This window comes from Panthera tigris, chromosome D3, assembly GCF_018350195.1.
Source record: "Panthera tigris isolate Pti1 chromosome D3, P.tigris_Pti1_mat1.1, whole genome shotgun sequence".
NCBI lineage: Eukaryota > Metazoa > Chordata > Mammalia > Carnivora > Felidae > Panthera > Panthera tigris.
In genome coordinates this window covers 68,697,475-68,719,656 of record NC_056671.1, presented here as the reverse complement: position 1 = coordinate 68,719,656, position 22,182 = coordinate 68,697,475, and the positions used below count along the sequence as shown (strand labels likewise).

The following is a 22,182-nucleotide window of genomic DNA, read 5'->3' as shown; positions in this document are numbered from 1 at the left end:
TGTGTCTCCCTCTCTCTGGCCTCCCCCGTTCATGCTCTGTCTCTCTCTCTCTCAAAAATAAATAAACGTTAAAAAAAAATTTTTTTTAAATAAAAAATAAATAAATAAATAAAATGACATTCCTGCCCGTCTCCTCTCTCAGTGTTGCAGGCACCCTGAATGTAGTGCCATCAATTTATTCATTGAAGGAGCTGGGCACACTTGTTAGAGAATTTGGGTGGCTCGGTCAGTTAAGCGTCCGACTTCGACTCAGGTCATGATCTTGCTGTTCTCGAGTTCGAGCCCCGCATCAGGCTCTATGCTGACAGCTCGGAGCCTGGAGCCTGCTTTGGATTCTGTGTTTCCCTCTCTCTCTGCCCCTCCCCTGCTTGTGCTCTCTCCCTCTCTCTCTTTCTCTCAAAAATAAACGTTAAAAAAAAAAAAGGATAATTTGGTAAATGTTTATTCACCATAAGAAAGGGGCAAAATGCCTAGGAGAGATGATGGTTCCTTAGGGGGAAATCAAGAAAATACACATGCATTACCAAGATGAACAGAAGCAGAAGGTTGAAGAACAACAACAAAAAAACCCAATCCATGCAAAAACAAAAAATGACTCACTTTTCAAGTGAGAGAGAAGTGGGGTGAGATAATTGGGGTACAGACTCATTTGTGAAGCACAGAATGCTGTTCCTGGTAGCAAATCGATCGAATTTAGGCCTGTTATATCCCAGGTACGGGAGACCTGATCTACGGTAGGATTTCAGTTTGTAATTCACGGCTAAGACCAGGGGCTGCCTTTATTGTTTGGGAGCCAGAGACGCAGTGAGGGCAGTGGGTGAGAGTATTTGCTTTAGACCGAGAGCAACTTGGGTGCTAAGGAACTGAGGCTCTCTGAGTTTAATCTGCCTGTAAAATTGGGTGAATGATAATAATGCTTGGTTTTGTTTTAATGTGGTAATTAGTAGAGATCGTCATTAAATGGCAGAAACTGCTTTTTTCTTCCTCTTTAGATTCCTTGTCTTCTGTTTTCCCCCGCCTTCAACACTTTCTGGAGTGTGGTAGTCTTCAAACATTATTGATCATCCACCCCATTGATATAACCTTTTATAGCAGCCCCCTAATTTAAGTGAATTGATTCATAAATTATATAGTGCATTGTTAAACTAATGTGTCATGTACATTATAAGACATCTATAAATTGACATCTTCCAAAGAATACAATTAAAAATTTTTTAACATATTTAAAATTATGTTTATTAAGAAGAAAATCTTTTTGATATTACAGAAATTATTATTAATAATCATCCTGATGAGTGTTTCAATGTCTTGCTAATCGCGATGGTTTCACAGTGTCATTATATAATATCTCAAGGAACCGTAGATATTTATAGCCATTTCACTTTTTAATTTGTTTTTTTTAACATTTATTCATTTTTGAAAGTCAGAGAGAGACAGAGCATGAATGGGGGAGGGGCAGAGAGAGAGGGAGACACAGAATCCGAAGCAGGCTCCAGGCTCCAAGCTGTCAGCACAGAGCCCGACATGGGGCTCAAACCCACAAACTGCAAGATCACGACCTGAGCCGAAGTTGAATGCTTAACCGACTGAGCCACCCAGATGCCCCTTGCTGAGCATTTACATCTTGGGAACCTATTGGATTCGTTAATTAAATGAATTTAATATTCCAAATATTTATGGATGGATGTCCTCATTTTAAAGATTCTAGTTTCCTAGTGCCTTCCAAGTTCCCATCCTATTCTTTGATGGTAGATGTCTTTAAGGCGTTTAAAAATTCATTTCAGTTTTTAAAATTTTTAAATGTTTTTATATGAAAAACAGGGAGAGAGAGAGATTGTGAGCGGGAGATGGGCAGAGAGAGGGGGAGGCGCAGCATGTGAAGCAGGCTCCAGGCTCTGAGCTGTCAGCACAGAGCCTGATGCAGGCCTCAAACTCCTGAACCGTGAGATCATGACCTGAGCCGAAGTCAGGCATTTAACCAACTGAGCTACCCAGGCGCCCCTAAAAATTCATTTTAAAATTGAAATGATCAGAGTTTTGAGAAGAAACTCCTTCCGTCTTCCCATCAATGTCATTTTCAACCAGGGAGTAGTAACAGATTCTCAGTTTAAAATTCCCAGAAAAGTAACACTTGGAGACCTACATGGAAAAAATGGTGGCTACCGAAGGTAGGAATAAATCTACATTGTTTATTACATCTGCACTTATTTGATTTATATTTACTCCTTCACAAGTGGAAGTTGAATGCTAATGTGGGTAATCAGTCTAAGATTTTACTGGGTAGAAACTTATTGGTAGATTCCAAATGGATTCGCTTTGGTTACTGATACTGTTTATTTCCTGTGTTTTTTGAGGATTGATCCTACAGTTAATCTAGGTAGTTTCTGACAAAATCTCATGCATAATTCAGACTTTAACCTTGATTTTTATTTGGAGAAGGTAAAGAATTTCATATGAATATTTTTACATAAAAAGTAAATTTGAGGTGCTTGGGTTGCTCGGTCAGTTAAGTGTCTGACTCTTGATTTCGGCTCAGGTCATGATCTCGTGGCTGATGGGATCGAGCCCTACATTGGGCTTTGCGCTGACAGCACAGAGCCTGCTTGGGATTCTCTCTCTCTCTCTCTCTCTCTCTCTCTCTCTCTCTCTTTTTGTGATGGTCAAAGTATTCCTTCTGGGATACAGGATGGGGTAGTAATATCATGTTGTTTTGTCTTAGGAAAACTGAATTTGACTCAAAATTGTTTTAGGAACTAGCAGTGACCAGATATTTTAAGAGGGCTTTAAATGTAAACACATGTAAAAAAACGAAGCTATTAGTGACCCCCCTCCCCATCACCTAGTATTATAGTATGACTGGATGTAGTTCAAGATTGAGTATGTTGCTCTTTTATGTTCATTTGAAAATGAAAAAATAATTGCTAGGGATCATGTTTTCTTAACATAAATTTGGTTACAGAGATAGACGCTTGACGACTATGCCCTTTAATAAAGATAGAACATCAAGTATGATTTTTTCCTCATTAATCCAATATTTTAATATATTTCTTTTAAGAAGTATTGTTGTAAGGATACCCCATGAACTTTTTGCGGATTTTAGGATTTCTTTCACTACATACTCAGTTTAGAAATCAAAGCATTCTAATGAGGAAAACAAATCACTTTCAGTTCCAGTAAACAAAGACAACCACTTTGAGCACTGTGGGATATACTTATCATCATCATCTTACAAAAAAGGATGCATACTTTGTTTTTTTTTTTTTTTTGTAGTAGTTAACATTTTTTTTCTTAGTAGTAACATACAGAAAAATACACAGATGAAGTGTAGTTCAATTCATTATGATAGAGTGAATGGACATGTATGTAACTGCTGGTCAGTCAGATCAAGTAATTCTAGCCCCCCAAAACTCCTCTCACACACTCACCTGACCTCTCTCCCCTCCCAACTGCAAAGGAAACCACTATCCCAACATCTAGGGCTGTAGTTTTTCGTCTGGCTTTGAAATGTATATAAATGGGATCACATGCTATGTATTCTCTTGTGTCTTCCTTCTTTTGCTTATTTGTAAAATTGATCTGTGGTTTTGCATGACGCATAGTTTGTTCATTTTTATTATGTAGTATTCCATTTTAAGACTATCTCACATTTACCCATTCTTCTGTAATATGTATTTGATATTTCCAACTTTTGGCCATTAAGACAATGCTGTGTACATTCGTGTACCTGTCTGTGCACCCATGTAAACATTTTGTTGGCCCACTAATAAAATAATTAGTGGAATCGCTGGGTTCTAGTTGTGCCTCATTCACTTATATTGGTTACAAGTAAACTGTTTTCCAAATTATTTGCACCAGTTTGCAGTCTCACTAGAGTAAATGGGAGTTCTACTTGCTCCGCATCCGTGCCAACATGTTTTTGGAGAGGGTAAGGTGGAGTCAAGTTTATTGAGATATAATTTATATACAGTAAAAGTTGCTTTTGCTGTGTCTAGTTTCATTTTAGCAATTATGTGCTGTTATGCCAAAACCACCGTCATTAAGATATTGAGCATTTCCATCAAGGTCGAGACTTTGTAGTTGGACCCCCAACAACTGGCCCCCCACTATAGTTCTGTGAGGCAGACCTCCACCACTTTGCATCCATAATCCGTTCATGAAAATCAGACATTCTGCCAAAAGTGCTAATCTGGAGCCTATTTACCATTATTTTAAATTAAAAAAATTATAATGTGATAATGACCCAACATATTCAGCCAGTTAAAAAAAAATTTTTTTTTCATGTTTGTTTATTTTTGAGAGAGAGACAGAGCACGAGCAGGGGAGGAGCAGAGAGAGAAGGAGAGAGAATTCCAAGCAGGCTCCACTGTGTCAGCATGGAGCGCAGAGGGGCTCAATCCCACGAACTGTGAGATCATGACCTGAGCCAAAATCGAGAGCTGGATGCTCAACCGACTGAGCCACCCAGGCACCCCTACTCAGCCATTTTTTTAAGGCACACCGAATGCCTGTGTTTAAGAAAGAAACTAGTGGGTTTTTTTTTTTTAAATATAAAATGCTTAAAACATGGCTTCCTGATCAAGTAATGATCGCAAGTGAACAGGTGTTTTGTGAATAGTAACATCTCTTCCATTCTAGTCATTTTGCTCCCTTTGCCAGAATTTTAACGCATTTTCAACTTTTGCCTCTCTGTGTAACACTTTAGCAAAACCAAGGGCTCAGCGTGGAAGGGCTTATGGGAAACCACTTTAGTTTGTGTGCCCGGTGGGAGAGAATGGCTCTCAAGGAGCAGGACGCAGTGATGCTCTCTTAGCATCGATAACACCTGAGGCATACATCTAATTTTTTACACTCAGTTCAGCTTTAAAAAGTCAACAATTTTGTCCTACCAGTTATATTGGTAATGAGACCTGTCCCCTCCCTCACATTTTGATTGTTAACGGATAAATAATCTTGAGTCCATACTTTTAAAAGATTGAATCATCAACACCAGATTTGTTCTTTTAGTTTATTTCCGTGCTTACTAGTTTTAGTTAGATACATCTTATTTTAAGAGTTTCTTTGGAAGACCTGAGTGAGGGATACAATTAAAAAACTTGGGAGACCATCCTTAATTTGCTTTTTTAGAACAGAAGGAAACATACTGTAACTTTCCCTTATTTTTCTGGTGGAGAGAGATTTTGTTTGCCAACAGGAAAATGCAATTCCACTAAGATTCTTGGGTCACAGATCAGAGACTTGGATCAGCAAAAAGCAATGAACTTTTGGAAGAATTCTGGTCCAACATCATGGGCCAGTTTAAACTACAATGTAGGCAGTGGCAGGCAGCCTCCCTTCTCCCTATAAGGAAAGGCCGCCCTGCAGTGATATTTGCCAGGGCAGGGAGGAGGGATGTGTGTGGTGAGGGCAGGCGGGGCTGCACTAGCTTCTTAATAAAAACTTAGTGTGTCTGACGTTGCACGCAGCTTCTCAGCCCCCTTTGGGAAAACCCGAAAGGGGCAAAAAAATGAGAGTGGAGTTGTGCCGTGAGACGTTTGTGAAATTTGTTCCAGGGGCGGTCAGCTCTTACTTCTTCTAGTCACAAAGATGCGCAGCTGTGAAGAGAATCTGCAAAACAAACAAACAGAAAAACAAAACAAAACAAAAAACCCCACTTATCTTTTACCTTGGAGAGCACTCGGTGATTATTTTTCTTGCAGATTGAACTTCCTGATTGTGTTTTTCTTTGCTTGCGATCCTGGAACACACAGCGGTGGAGGCAGGGGTACACGGTCCCGGGGCATACTCTGAGTGGAAGGAAGTGACTGGAAGCTTTTTATAATGTTAAGATAAACAACAAATCAGTCCCAAAGCAAATAATATCTGGCTGCTGGTTGCGCTTTCTTAAACGATTCTGAATCTCTTATGAAATGTTTCACATTCCGCAACTGTTCACATGAACATTGCTTTGAATCAGTTTAAGTTTGTGATGTGTAATGATGAATTATTAGTTGATAATTTTTATTCAAATATCTAAGTTTTCCTAATGCAAAGCAGGGAGCACAGTGCTAAACAGAAATTTTACGGTCTTTGTCAATCATCTTAAGATCTTTCCTACGTTAAAAAAAACATCCTTTGGATAATTTCTCTTCCTGGGCCTCAGGTTTGCTTGTGCCTGCACTGGGGGTTCGTACTGGGCGTTCTGTGCATGCTGAGCGTCCCTGCATGTTCCTTCGGGGACCTCCAAAACGTGGGCAGGAATACCCCCACTGGAATAGAAAAGCCATTCCAGTGAATCATAGAAAATGTTTGAGATTTGCAGGACCACAATTATGTAAGAAGTGATATACTGATAGGGATCCATGCGGTAGTTTTATATCGTGTGTTTACTCAAAAATGTAAAATATTAGAAATGAACAGATGGTCACACTGAACTGTTGACGGTGTATAAAAAGGAAGTGAAAAGTATCTACCTGTGTTAGTTCTGGGAAAATGACATTTACCAGTTTTGTTTATTTGCCTTCCATTTAAAATTTCTTTACCAAAGCATTTAATTTCTTTAACAGAGGTGTTCGTTAAAAATGTCATCTGCTCGTTATAACAGGTAATCAAAATAAAAACCTAGATGAGTACAAAGACTAAAATATCACGACCATTGCCCCCATCCTAGATGTGATCAGTGTTAACGTGTTGGCGTTTATCCCTCTAAAACTGTCAGGAGGTGCTTTTTAAAAATAAAGATCATCAGGCTGTATCCCCTAGCCCAGGTGCATATTGCCTCATATCTTGTGGGGTTGGTGACCGGGAATTTTCTCCCTTCTTTCACTTCTTTCATAATGTTTTTAATTGAAAGTTATGCTTGAATATTGATATGTCCACGTCGTACAAGAGTCGGGAATAAACTGAACGAAATAAGAAACTCCTTCAGGCCACCTTCACTCCTACGCTCCTCTATGATCAGAGATAACTTCTGTCAAAAGGGCACCCTGCTAGGCACCTGTAGGTGCTTTTACATGCAGAAAGATGTACATTTGTAATTTTTTAAACACAAGTGGGGCATGTTGTGTATATATATTATGTTTTGTGATTTGCATTTCCACTTAATGATGTATTGATAAGGTTTTTCTATATTCTATATAATCGTATGCCTATGAGGTCTCTGGTGGTCTGTTTTGTTTGCTTTTAAAAAAAAATTTTTTTAATCTTTATTTTTGAGAGAGAGCACGAGCAGGGGAGGAACAGAGTGAGAAGGAGACACAAAGTCTGAAGCAGGCTCCAGGCTCTGAGCCATCAGCACATTTATTTATTTATTTCTCAAGGTATTTAACATGCAGTGTAGTTTTGGCTTCAGGAGTAAAACCCAGTGATTCATCACTTACATGTAACACCCAGTGCTCATCCCAACAAGTGCCCTCCTCAATGCCCATCACCCGTTTACCCCACTCCCCACCCTCATCAACCCTCAGTTCTTTGTGTTTAAGAGTCTCTTATGGTTTGCCTCCCTTTCTGTTTTTATCTTAATTTTCCTTCCCTTCCCCCACGATCATCTGTTAAGTTTCTCAAATTCCACATATGAGTAAAATCATATGATAGGTCTTTTTCTGACTGACTTATTTCGCTTAATATAATACCCTCCAGTTCCATCCATGTTGTTGCAAATAGCGAGATTTCATTCTTTTTCATCACCAAGTAGTATTCCAGTGTGTGTGTGTGTGTGTGTGTGTGTGTGTGTGTGTGTATGTACGTGTACACACACACATATACTACATCTTCTTAATCCATTCATAAGTTGATGGACATTTGGGCTCGTTCTGTGATTTGGGTATTGTTAATAGCACTGCTATAAATATTGGGGTGCACGTGCCCCTTCGAATCAGCATTTTTGTAAGTGCAGAGCCTGACACACGGGGCTCTACCTCACGTACTGTAAGATCATGACCTGAGCCAAAATCAAGAGTTGGATGCTTAACCTACTGAGCCACCCAGGCGCTGCTGTTCTTTGTATCTTTTTGAATTTTGTTTCTTGCATAACAGAAAGGCTTTCTGAACTCAAGGTTCAGACAGGTACTTTTATAATTAAATACTGGGAAAATGATTAAATTCTGTTGTCCCAGAGACATTTCTAGAATTTTGTCTTTACTCATTTGGAATACTACCTGTATCATAAGGTTAATTCTCAAAGATATGTGGTTCTGTTGCTGAACTTGAACTCATGTCTGGTCCATCCAGCTAATTTGTCTACTGCCAGTATCACACTTTTAAATGACCTTAGCTTTATAAAAATTTTGCTGTTTAACCAGGAACATTCCTCCTCAGCAATATTTCTTTTGCACTGTATTACAAAATATCACACAAATTCCTCTTGGTATTTTGATAGTGATTATCCTGAAGTTTAGATTAATTTACGGGTAGTTTTGCAGTATTGCCTTTTAATCTAGAAATCTGTACCTCTGTATTAATTTAGATCTTATACGGCCTTCAGTCTCAAGGTCTGTGGTTATCTGCCCGAAGGCATTACACATTTCTGTTGATTCTTTTTAAAAAAATTTTTAAATGTTTATTTATTTTTGAGAGAGCACGAGCAGGGGAGGGGCAGAGAGAGAGAGAGGGAGACACAGAATCTGAAGCAGGCTCCAGGCTCTGAGCCATCAGTACAGAGACTGATGTGGGGCTCTAACTTTTGAACCGGGAGATCATGACTGGAGTTAGAGTTGGACACTTCATCAACTGAGCCACCCAGGTGCCCCTCTTTTGTGTTGATGTTTGAAGATTTTATTGATTCTTGATGATTGTTTGTTGCTGTGGTGATTGGACTTTGTAATTGTTTGTTGCTCACGTATAGGCAGGTTTTTGATTTTTTATGTCACTCTTTTAGTTCTAGACTGTACCAAAATCTGTTCATTCTGATAGTGTGTCAGTTGATTCTCTTGACGTTCTACAGCAGCTGTGTCTGATACAAATGTGAGCCATAGATGCAAACCACGTATATGATTTAAAAATTTCTGGTAGTCATATTGAAAAAGTAAAAACAAACAGGTGAAGCTTATCTTAACAATACACTTTAATATAATATGTCCAAAATATTATAATTTCAACATGTAATCAATATTTAAAAATCGGCAAAAAAATTTTTACTTTTGTATTAAGTCTTCAGAATTGAGCATTTTATACTTACAGCATGATGCGTTTGGGACGAACCACATTTCAAGTGCCCGGTACCCACAGTGGTTGGTGGCTACTCCATTGGACAGTGCACAGTCAGGTTGCTTGCAAATAATTTTGTGTGTGTGTTTACGAGTCTGTCATGGTTTGCCTCCCTTCCTGTTTCTTTCTTATTTTTCCCTCCCTTCCCCCACGATCATCTGTTAAGTTTCTCAAATTCCACATATGAGTAAAATCATATGATAGGTCTTTTTCTGACTGACTTATTTCGCCCCGCCCCCCGCCCCCCGCCTTGCCTTAACACTTTTGCTCGGAGCACCTGTAGTTCATTGGTGATGTTGGTGATATCCATAGGGGTGTTCTTCTAATGTTTGACCACCGTGGATTTCTGATTAGATGGACTTTAGAATCCAAAGAGGTTACTTTTCTAGCTTGTAAGAATTCTTCAAATTAAAAAAAAAAATTTTTTTAACTTTTATTCATTTTTGAGAGACAGAGCGTGAGTGGGGGAGGGGGACAGAGAGAGCGAGAGCGAGAGCGAGAGCGAGAGAAGAGAGAGAGAGAGAAAATCTGAAGCAGGCTCCAGGCTCTGAGCTGCCAGCACAGAGCCCAATGCAGGGCTCGAACTCGCTAACTGTGAGATCATGACCTGAGCCCAAGTTAGATGCGGAACTGACTGAGCCACCCAGGCGCCCCAAATTTGTAAGAATTCTTAATGGGTTTTACATTTAATTTTAAGAATTGGCGAGATTATCTTTTCCTCCGTCTTTTTACAGTGAGTAACAAGCATACTTCATTTTATTGTGCTGTGTTTTACTGTGCTTTGCAGATACAGCAGTTTTTATTGTTTGTTTGTTTTAGGGTTTGTGGCAACCTTGCATTGAGCAAGTCTTTCAGCACCATTTTTGCAGCCACATTTGCTCACTTTGTGTCTCTGTGTCACCTTTTGATAATTCTCACAAGTCTTCAAACTTTTTCATTAATGTATTTGTCATGGTGATAATGCGATCAGAGATTACAGCTAGCAGAAAGCTCAGATGATGGTTAGCATTTTTTAGTAATAAAGTACTTTTTAATTAAGGTATATATGTTGGTTTTCTTAGACATAATGGTATTGCACACTTCATCCACTACAGTATAGTGTAAACATAACTCTTTTTTTTTAATTTTTTTTTAACGTTTATTTATTTTTGAGACAGAGAGAGACAGAGCATGAACAGGGGAGGGGCAGAGAGAGAGGGAGACACAGAATCCGAAACAGGCTCCAGGCTCTGAGCTGTCAGCACAGAGCCCGACGCGGGGCTCGAACTCACGGACCATGAGATCATGACCTGAGCCGAAGTCGGATGCTTAACTGACTGAGCCACCCAGGCGCCCCTGTAAACATAACTCTTCTATGCCATGGAAAACCAAAAACTTCATTTGATTCACTTCACCACAATACTAGTCGGAACCAAACCTGCAGTATCTCTGAAGTGTGCCTGCCTACAAATTAACAGACTTCTAAAATGATGAACAATTCTTGCATTTCAGAGACAAAACTTTCATGATCATGCTGCATTTATTCTTTTAACGAATTTTTGTGTAAGATTTCATCTGCTTTTGTTTGATTGAGTCTGTCTGTAAACCTCTCTTTTCATTTCTCCCTCTTGTTTTAAACACTGTCATTGTCCAGTTTCTGTAGCAGGGAGATTTTTCTGGTCTTGTCACATGAGTTGTGTATATATGACTCTTATTGTGTACTTCAGAGCTGCTTATGTAACACGGGAATTGTCTGTGCTGGGAGGGCTTGGTGGACTTATTTGCGAGCTTTGGACTGGATTTGGTTTTTAGGGCTAGCTCTTGGACTCCGTTTTCTGCTCTTCTAAGATTGTTCATTCAGGCTTTTTTGTCTTTGGCCAGTTTTGGTATTTTGTATCTTCCTAGGTATTTTAGCATTTTGCTTAGGTTTTCAAATCTGTTGGTATAAAGTTGCACCTGAAGTTTTCTTATAATTTTGTAGATGTTTTGATATGTAAAGAAAATCTCGAAAGACCTAAGAAGTTCAGCAGTGCTTATCTCTGGGAAGTAAAAGTAGGTTATAGGAGTGGGGAATGATGGTCTTAAGGAATTTTATATCGTTGGGCAATATGAGACTTTTCACGTACCAGACTTGTTTTACTTTAATAACTGAAAAGAGTGTTTCTTCAAAGTTTGAAATATGAAAAAGTGTACAATATCATACAGATGTACGCATTTCCATCTCACTAGTCCCAGCACTTCTTAACTATGTGTTTTTTTTTCTCAAGCTGGCCTCTGGACGGTCTTCACACTGGGCGGCGTGGGCAGCAAAGCAGCTGCCACTCCAGAACTTTCTTCTCCTCTGGCCAACCAGAGTCTCCTGCTTCTGCTGGTGCTGGCCAACCTGACCGACGCTGCAGATACACCAAACCCCTACAGACAGGCCATTATGTCCTTTAAGAATACGCAAGGTTTGTGGTACTTTGTTCTCTGAGTATTCTTTTTTTTTTTTTTTTTTTTTTGGGGGGGGGGGAATATTAGAATTTTTTTTTTTTTTAATATATGAAATTTACTGTCAAATTGGTTTCCATACAACACCCAGTGCTCATCCCAAAAGGTGCCCTCCTCAATACCCATCACCCACCCTGCCCTCCCTCCCACCCCCCATCAACCCTCAGTTTGTTCTCAGTTTTTAACAGTCTCTTATGCTTTGGCTCTCTCCCACTCTAACCTCTTTTTTTTTTTTTTTTTTTTCCTTCCCCTCCCCCATGGGTTTCTGTTACGTTTCTCTGAGTATTCTTTCTAATGACAAATGAGGGTTTTGCTTACCCATGTTATCATTTTATAGTTGTAGAGATGAATATTTGTATATTTTCATATTGGTTAAAGATGAGAAAGAGTTAGATTTTTCTGTCTGTATTCTTAGGAAGGTCAAATAAATCTTAGGTAAAAGCTGTAGTTCTTTAGAGCCACTTAAAACTATTTTTTTTTTTTTTTTGGTCCAGAAATAACCAAGCCAGCAATATGCTTCATTTAGATCCTCCTGTCCCACCTGTTAGGGATAGGAATTAACCTGGAAAACTCTGAGTGATAGATTGTTTGAAGGTTTTCATTTAAAGTCTGTATTCCAGTTAGAGTTTTATAAAACTAAAAATTAGAGCTTAATAAACTTCTTCTGGAAAGATGCAGACCCCTTTGTAGGGTTATGCGGTGTCTGTTACCATCTCTTAACTCTGCTGTGGTAGCACAAAAAGCAGGCATAGATAATAAGGAAGTGAGCATCGCTGGTTTCTATTAAAACTTTATTTCCAAAATAGGTGGTGAGCTTGCCTGTGGTCTGTAACTTGCCCTGTAGAGCATGGGTAGATAGTTCCGTGTTGAAAGAGTAATCTCCAATCAAAAGATTACACTCTGTAAGCCAGGTTAATACAGTAGCTAGATTTTCAAGATGTATTGGACATTAGTATAATTAACATGGGTAAGAAGTGAAATTATTGGATGGGAACATTTTTAAAGCTTCTGACATGCTTTGCCATGTTCCTTTCCAGAGTTCTAATACACGTTTCTTCTTTTTCTCTTAAGTTTATTTATTTATTTTGAAAGAGAGAAAGAGAGTGGAGAGAGAGAATCCCAAGCAGGCTCCATGCTGACAGCACGAAGCCTGACACGGGGCTCGATCTCATGAACCTGTGAGATCATGACCTGAGTCGAAATCAAGAATCAGAGGCTTAACCAACTGAGCCATCCAGGCTCCTCTAATACACGTTTCTTAATAGACAGTATATGAGTGTGCCAGTTGGGTGTACCTTTGCCAACTCTGGTATTACTGTTTGTAGGGGGAAATAATGATAGGTAACCTCTAACAATTTGATAGATAAAATGTGAAAAGTCATGTATCTGATAGTACTTTTCTGTTCCCATTATTATTACATTGTGGCTTACTGGTTAAGAAAACAAGTTTTGCAAAGCAGATGAACATATTGGTTGGGGGGGGGGGGGGAGAAAAAAGAGAGAGGGAAACAAATCATAAGAGATTCTTAAAGATAGAGAACAAACTGAGGGTTGATGGAGGAAGGTCGGTGGGGGGATGGGCCAGATGGGTCCCAGGCATTAAGGAGGGCATATGTAAATGATGAATCACAGAATTCTACTCCTGAAGCCACTATTGCTTAAATAAATAAAATAAATTTAAAAAATAATTAAACAAAAATTTGAAAAGAAAACAAAAGTAAGCAAGTTTTGGAGTCAAGCAGACAGAGTTTATGCCACACTGTGTCACTTCAGAGCTGTGAAGCTTCTCACAGTTTGCTTAACCTCAAGCCTCCCTGGCTTTGTCTTTAAAATGGGAATAATGTCCCCTAATATTTGTATAAGCATCAAGCAAGGTAAGGTTTTAAAATGATTAGCTCAGTTTTTGCAACATAGCCAGATACTCAGTTTATAGTATATAGTGTCACTTTTTATTTTTATTTTTTATTTTTTTTAACGTTTATTTATTTTTGAGACAGAGAGAGACACAGCATGAACGGGGGAGGGGCAGAGAGAGAGGGAGACACAGAATCGGAAGCAAGCTCCAGGCTCTGAGCCATCAGTGCAGAGCCCGACGCGGGGCTCGAACTCGCGGACCGCGAGATCGTGACCTGAGCTGAAGTCGGACGCTCAACCGACTGAGCCACCCAGGCGCCCCCATATTGTCACTTTTGATGCTGAGGCCAGATGTTGCTATTGAAGGTTGAACCTTTCTGGGGTAGCCATCTTCTTTGGTGGACAGTTGGGTGCAGGGATTCTGAGCAATGACTTTAGGGTTAAACTGCCTTGGGTTCATATCCCAGTTTTTATTCTTTTTCTTTTTTTTTCTTTTTAATTTGTTTTACATTTATTTATTTTTCAGAAACAGAGTGAGACAAAGCGTGAGTGGTGGGGGGGAGGGCAGAGAGAGAAGGAGACACAGAATCTGAAGCAGGCTCCAGGCTCCGAGCAAGCGGTCAGCACAGAGCCGGATGCGGGGCTCCAACCCACAAATCGTGAGATCATGACCTGTGCCGAAGTCGGATGCTCAGCTGACTGAGCCACCCAGGCTCCCCTCTTTTCTAATGATTTAAGTTTATTTATTTGTTCTGAGAGAGAGAAAGAGGGAGGGGCAGAGAGAAGGGGAAATAGAGAATCCCAAGCAGGCTCCATGCCACCCGCGTAGAGCCCGACATGGGGCTCATACCCATGAACCACGAGATCATGACCTGAGCTGAAATCAAGAGTCAGAAGCTTAACCGACTGAGCCACCCAAGTGCCCCCAGTTTTTATTCTTTGAATACCAGTGTCTTTAATCTGTAAAGCAGGGGTTATAATTTCTACCTCACAGGGTTTTTATAAAAATTTAAGTATTTATCATAGTACAGGGTCATTCTATTATTGCTGTAATTATAAGAAGCAGGATAATGCAGTGGTGACAACAGAGGGTGATCCGTGTTTTACTTGGGGCTGCTCTAGGAAAAGTTCATCTCCCCAGGCCTCTATTACATCCTTTGTGAAGTTGGTCAGAATAATGACATGATCCTTGTATGCATTAAATAAGGGATAATACATGTAAATCTGTAAATAATAGCTAGGTCATAGCACTTATTAGCTAGTAATATATAAATGTTATGGATACACACACATCACACATACTCCATTTGCAGTCAGGTGTAAATCAGCCTGGCAAACATGTTACTTTGCTTCATTGTAGAGAGGCATAGTGTGTCTAGAATCTTCCTCCATTGAGTGTTCTGTAGATGCTGTAGTCATTTGCATACTCATAGATGATATGCAACGCTTCCTTTTGCCATCCTTTGCAAAAACAAGTCACACAAAACAGTGATTTTCATAGCTGACCAAAATACAGTGTTAGGATTGGAAAACTAACCTATATGCTAAATGTGGGAGGAAAAGTGAGGGCACTTTATAGTAAAGTTACAGACACTTTAGATAATTCTCACAACGTACAGGTTAGAAAGGAGGCTCCGGGGCGCCTGGGTGGCACAGTCGGTTAAGCGTCCGACTTCAGCTCAGGTCACGATCTCACGGTCCGTGAGTTCGAGCCCAGCGTCGGGCTCTGGGCTGATGGCTCAGAGCCTGGAGCCTGCTTCCGATTCTGTGTCTCCCTCTCTCTCTGCCCCTCCCCCGTTCATGCTCTGTCTCTCTCTGTCTCAAAAATAAATAAACGTTAAAAAAAAAAAAAAAAAAGAAAGGAGGCTCCAAGAGGTACGGGACTGTGCTATCAAAGTTGTGTTGGTACACCTTTCTTTTCCGTAAGAGTGAAGCTTGTGGAGATTCTAACGCAGGAATTTAAAAATTTTTACTTTTATTTATTTTTTGTGTCTTTAAAAAACATCTTGGTTCTTTCCAAGATATTATTAAAATAATCACCTTGTTGTGCTGTCATGTTCCAGTGTTCTTATCTGATAGGATCATACTTTTCTCTAAGTCAGTTGACCCGTCTCTACCTCCTTTTTGACTTGCTAACTTTGCTGGCTTCGGTGTTTAAGCAAGAGTCCAGCGCATGTAGGAAGGGGGCTCTGCTCTCTCAGTTGACAGAATCAGGAATTTTCCCACATGGGCTGGGATTTATGGCTTTCATCATGCTAGTGACTCTAAAAAAAGATCTACAGGGGCGCCTGGGTGGCTCAGTCAGTTAAGCGTCCAACTCTTGGTTTCAGCCCAGGTCATGATCTCACGGTTCATGGGTTTCGAGTCCCACGTAGGGCTTTGTGGTGAGAGTGTGGAGCCTGCTTGGGATTTGCTCTCCTCTCTCTGCCCCTCATCTGCTCACGTGTGTGCACTCACACGCTCTCTCGCTCTCTCTTTCTCAAAATAAATAAATAAACTTGAAAAAAAGGATTTACAAAATCACGTACATGTTCTGATAGTTGTCTGAGGTTCAGTATATTCTAAGAAGCTAGTGCTGAACTTGCTGATAGTACTTTAAAACTGGCTAGGGGAACCTGGCTGGTGGAGCCCACAGCTCTTGATCTTGGGTCCTGTGTTCAAGCCCCATGTTGGGCGTACTATTTGCTTAATAAATAAATTAAAAAAAAAAAATTAAAAAATAAAAGTAATTAAATTATGTGTTGCTATCCTAGCTGTTTTTTTCATAAATGGATTAGTGACATTGGTGAGTACTTGAGCCGTAGTTATTCATTGGAAAAAGATTAGCTTGAAGTCCTTTTTTCTTTTTAGCCCTTACAAGAGGATTTTCTGTTTTATATAGAAACTTTTATATTCTTTGTCTTGGTATTCTTTATTTAGGACTGGTGGTCATTTAATTTTGGTAACAGAACATTTCAGATGTCATGGTTAAATTGTATTTACTGAAGGGCCTTTGGGCTGGGCCCGTAGCTCTGTTTATTTAAGCTTATGTTCTTATAGCCAGTTTAATTTAGCTATATTAATACAAAAATAGTAAATGAAGTCAAAGTATGTGACTTAGTTGTTTTTTTTTTTATATTTGGCTTGTTAAAATATAAACTGTCACTCTGTTAAGTGGTATTTGCACATGTATTTATAATCATTCGAAGGCTGTGGTTTGGATAGTACAGAGAAATAAACTGTCCCAGTTTTTCCCCACCCTGGTGAGAACATTTCAGTCCTATTCTCTTAGCAAATTTCAATTACGCAGTGATGTTACCAACCATAGTCACCATGCTTTAATTAGTTCTTTAAATACAATTTAAAATAGAAATAGAAATTTTGAACCTGAAATGTGGCAACATACAAAATTAATGGGAATCAAATTGTGTACATTGACCGTGCTTTTATTAGTTATATAAGGCATGGTCCAGAAAATACCAGCGTAATATTCCAATAATTTTGTGATTTCTATATTCCAGATAGCAGTCCTTTCCCCTCGTCAATTCCACACGCTTTCCAGATTAACTTCAACAGTTTGTACACAGCTCTGTGTGAACAGCAGACGTCCGACCAAGCAACTCTCCTCTTGTACACATTGCTGCATCAGAATAGTAACGTTAGAACATACATGTTGGCTCGCACAGACATGGAAAATCTTGTAAGTATCACGCTACCCTCGTCATCCTTTTTGTATTGTATAATCTTTTGAAGAGCAGATTCTTTTCCCAGGAGGGTAGATACGTTTGCCTCATTGCAAAGCTGAGGGTTGACAGGTTGACGGGGAGCTGCCAGCAGACACAGGCGGGGGTAGGAGTTTTACGGTGTAGGAGACAGTGCACGTGGCAGTGTGCTCACAGCGCCCGAGGACCCCGCAGCGCAACCAGCTTCTCTGAACTTCAGGCCTTCACAGCTGCCCGTTGCCCAGGATCCAGCCCCATCAAGTCTTCCAAGAAGCACCGCCTCCCATTCTCAAGACATTTGTACCCTGGTGGTTCTTTCCAATGCTAAGTGTCCACCTACCGAGGTCATGTAGCTAGTCCTGTTTGCAGCAAGTTCCTGGTGGACATGGCTAGGATCCGGATTGGTTTCCCACGTGTCCTGACCCTTCATGAGGCTTAGACTTGAGGTCTGCCTGAACTCAATTCCTAGAGGGGTAGAGTTTAAAGTACCTGTGCCAGAGAGCACTGAAATGTGGCTGCAGAACTCCTGTAGTGAATCAGTGATTTCTGTTTGTAACTAACGTGTAAACAAAAATGCTTCCGTGACTGGACAAGTAAACCTTATCTCACCAAGGTGTTAATATTATATTTGAAATGCATACTATAGAGATACCTGTGGGCTATTTATTCATTAATAAAGTTGTGAACATTCCTGCAAGAGCCAGCAGCTTGCTGGTGGCAACAGGAACGTTCCCCCTGTACCAGTTTTTACAAGTTGGTAACAGGATTCACCAGGGATTTGGTGGCCATTTTTTCAGAGTTAACGTGAAAATACTGCAGAACATGGAATATTAGAATTCATTTGAAGAGTATGTTCTGTGTCAAAGTGACGGTAAAGACCAAACACATGATGAACAGACCTGTCTGCACACCCACCGTATGTGGAAAACATTGGTTATTTTACATAGTAAAATTGGATGTAACAGTGTTCTGCTCATGGGAATAAAAACTTGGAGCGAAGGCCTGTTTACTGATGGGTGAGTGGGAATAAGCGGAGACAATTCTGAGCATGATGTATCCTAAGTGAAATGATGGCAACAAGCAGAAAGCCCATGACACCATCTGTTCTAGAAAGTTCATGGTAAGGATGTTAGTACATAAGAATACTCACCTGTATATGATGACATAACACCAGTAAAAACTTAAAAGGTTTTGTTTTGGGTTTTTTTGGAGTGGGGGTGGAGGGTTATATATTTACTTTTGTTTTTAATTTCTTGTATAGATTATTTTGATAATGTCTCAACTGATGTCCTTACCTGTCCTTTGCCTTTCGTCAGTAATATTTATTGAGGCTATGATTAGAAAATGTGTTATTGGTAGGAAATTTACTGTGCTGATTTGATTTTGTTGTTAACCGTTCTTTTATTCTACAATCTTTCCTATGAAGAAGATAGTGTTTGACACATTAGTGTTTCTAAGAATACCTTACTGTGTATAAGCTCCTGCTAGGCTGGAGGCAGATCTCCCTGTACTCAGTGCCACATGTTGGCCCAGATGGTGTCTGCAGACCCAGTCTTTATGTGGTGGCAGGGTGAAGGTTTTCTCTCCTGCTATCTGAGCTGTATACACGGAGAAAGTACTTTCAGTCATAAGCTGGTTTGTGTGGTTTTCTTTTTCCTTTAAAGAAACCTGTAGCTATGAAGCAGTATATAATAAAAGCATAAAGGTTGAAAACATTGGTCTTCTAATAAAGTAATTGGAATAGTAAATTAAAATTTTTATTTGACAGGTTTTACCAATTCTTGAGATTCTGTATCATGTTGAAGAAAGAAATTCACACCATGTGTACATGGCCCTTATAATATTGCTGATCCTTACAGAAGATGATGGCTTTAATAGATCCATTCACGAAGTGGTAAGTTATTACTTAAGGGTGTCAGAGTTACAGAATAGGCATGTCCCTCCACATGATTTCCTGCGGCTTTAGCATTTCTTCCTTCTTTTCCTTCTGGTAGATGTTTCCACAAGAACCTCAGAAATCATCTTTTTTCAGATTTATGAAGTGCTTTTTTTATGAATGACTATTAGCCTGTTAAAAATTCTCAAAATTGGGGCATGTGGGTGGCTCAGTTGGGCATCTGACTTTGGCTCAGGCCATGATCTTGTGGTTTGTGGGGTCCAGCCCCACACTGGGCTCCATGCTGACAGCTCAGAGCCCGGAGCCTGCTTCGGATTCCGTGTCTCTCCCTCTCTCTGTCCCCCCCCCCCCCCCCAGCTTGCAATCTGTCTTTCTCTCTCTCAAAAAAAAAAATAAATAAACATTAAAAACAAAAATTAAGGGGCTCCTGGGTAGCTCAGTCGGTTAAGCGTCCGACTTCAGCTCAGGTCATTATCTCAGAGTTTGTGGGTTCAAGCCCCATGGCAGGCTCTTTGTTGACAGCTCAGAGCTTGGAACCTGTTTCAGATTCTGTGTCTCCTTCTCTCGCTGCCCCTCCCCCACTTGTGCTTTGTGTCTGTCTCTATGTGTGTGTGTCTCTTTCTTTCAAAAATAAATATTTAAAAAATTTATTTTAATTCTCAAAATGGTTTCTTGGGACGCCTGTGTGGCTCAGTTGGTTAAGTGTCCGACTCTCGATTTCAGCTCAGGTCATGATTTCACGATCCGTGGTATTGAGCCCTGCATCAGGCTCTGCACTGACAGTGTGTAGCCTGCTTGGGATCCTCTGTCTCCCTTTTTCTCTCTGCCCCTCCTCTGGTCGTGTTCTCTCTCCCTCAAAATAAACATTTGAGGGAGAAAAAATTCTCAAAACAGTTTCTTTAGTAATTGAAGTCAATGTTTTTGCTGTCACTGAGTTCGTTTTTCCTCTTGTTTCATTTCCCGTTTTTAGTTGTGACAGAAATTGTCAAACAGGTCAGCCCCTTGTATACACAGTAAGTGAAAGAATAGGGATCAGTCAGAGAAAGACAAATATCATATGACTTCACTCATATGAGGACTTTAAGAGACAAAACAAATGAACATAAGGGAAGGGAAGCAAAAATAATATAAAAACAGGGAGGGGGACAAAACACAAGAGACTCTTAAATATGGAGAACAAATAGGGTTACCGGAGGAGTTGTGGGAGGGGGGATGGGGTAAGTGGGTAAGGGGCACTAAGGAATCTCCTCCTGAAATCCTTGTTGCACTATATGCTAACTAATTTGGATGTAAATTAAAAAAAAGAAAAAGAAAAAAAGAATAAGGAACAAAAAGAAGACTGAGAAATTGTTTCATATTAAAAAAATTTTTTTTTAATGTTCGTTTATTCTTGAGGGAGAGAGAGACAGTGTGAGTGGGGGGAAGGACAGAGAGATAGAGGGAGACACAGAATCCGAAGCAGGCTCCAGGCTCTGAGCTGTAAGCACAGAGCCCGATGTGGGGCTCGAACCCACGAACCACGAGATCATGACCTGAGCCAAAGTCCGAGGCTTAACCCACTGAGCCATCCAGGTGCCCTGTTTGTTTTTTTAAAGATTGTGTTTTTAAATAATCTCTGCACCCAACATGGGGCTTGAACTCCCAACCCTGAGATCGGGAGTCACATGCTCCACCGACTGAGCCACGCAGGTGCCCCAATGATACTTCCTTTGAAAAAATTGGGTTTGGGGGGGGCACCTGGGTGGCTCAGTCTGTTAAACGTCCAACTTTGTCTCAGGTCATGATCTCACAGTTTGTGGGTTTGAGCCCCGCGTTGAGCTCTGCACTGATAGCACAGAGTCTGCTTCAGATCCTCTGTCTTCTTCTCTCTCTGCCCTTGCATGCTTGCTCTCTCTCTCTCTCTCTCTCTCCCCCCCCCCTCACAAATAAACATTTAAAAAAATAAAATTTTTTTTTGTCATATTACTGAGTTGTAAGCTTTCTTTATATATTCTGAATCACATGGATTTTTTTCTAGTCTGTTAATGTAGTTTATTATACTGATTAAGTTTTGAATATTAAATCAATCTTACATTCCTTGGATAAACTTGGCCATAATATATTCTCTGTTTTTATATATAGTGTATTTGGTTAAATTTTGAGCTCTGATTATTTGTGTCTTTCAAGGAATTTATACATTTCTTCTAAGGGATTGATTTTATTCCTGTAAAGTTGTTCATAATTTTTTTTTTACTTATTATTGCTTTTTTCTTATTACTGTTTTTTCCACTTACCTTTTAAAAGAATTTTTTTTTAATGTTTATTTATTTTTGAGGGAGAGAGAGAGACAGAATGCGAGCGGGTTGGGGCAGAGAGAGAGGGAGGCACAGAATCCGAAGCAGGCTCCAGGCTCTGAGCTGTCAGCACGGAGCCGGACGTGGGACTCGAATGCACGAACCATGAGATCATGACACAAGCTGAGATCAAGAGTTGGGCCTTAACTGACTGAGCCACCCAGGTGCCCCCAGACAATCTTTTTATTTAAAAAAAATTCTTTTTTAATGTTTATTTTTGAGAGAGACACAGAGTGTGAGTGGGGGAGGGGCAGAGAGAACGGGACATACAGAATCCGAGGCAGTCTCCAGGCTCCGAGCTGTCAGCACAGAGCCCGACGCAGGGCTCGAACTCACAGACCGTGAGATCATGACCTGAGCCGAAGTCGGACGCTCAACCGACTGAGCCACCGAAGCGACCCGTCCACTTACCTTTTTATATCTGTACTAGCTGTAGCTTGCTAGCCACGAACTTGCTTTTTGTTTTTAAGATTTTTTAGATAGAAGCTTAGATCTTTGATTTTAAATCTTTCTCCTTTTTTTCCTATAAGCAAAATATATGAAAACTCATAAAATTGATAACCCCCTAGAAAGATGATCAAGAAGAGAAAAAGTTACAAATATATATTACTGGGAGTGTATAGGAGATTAGGACACATACCCCAGAGATATTTAAAAAATGTTCAGAGGGCACTATGAGTATTTTATGCTGCAAACTTTAAGCATTAAATGAAATGGACAGATTTCCTCCACTCCCAGAAAAAAAGTA

General features: G+C 40.0%; 1 protein-coding gene across 7 annotated transcripts in view; it reads left to right on the top strand.

Annotated features, from left to right (window-relative positions):
* DYM (dymeclin) overlaps window positions 1-22,182 on the top strand; it is a 350,029-nt gene that overhangs the window by 130,193 nt on the left and 197,654 nt on the right. For all 7 annotated transcript variants that reach the window (XM_042962563.1, XM_042962565.1, XM_042962564.1 and 4 more), the window contains 3 exons: window positions 11,427-11,609; window positions 17,004-17,182; window positions 18,973-19,098. In XM_042962563.1, the coding sequence (XP_042818497.1) occupies window positions 11,427-11,609; window positions 17,004-17,182; window positions 18,973-19,098 (488 nt within the window). The remainder of the gene's footprint in view (window positions 1-11,426; window positions 11,610-17,003; window positions 17,183-18,972; window positions 19,099-22,182) is intronic.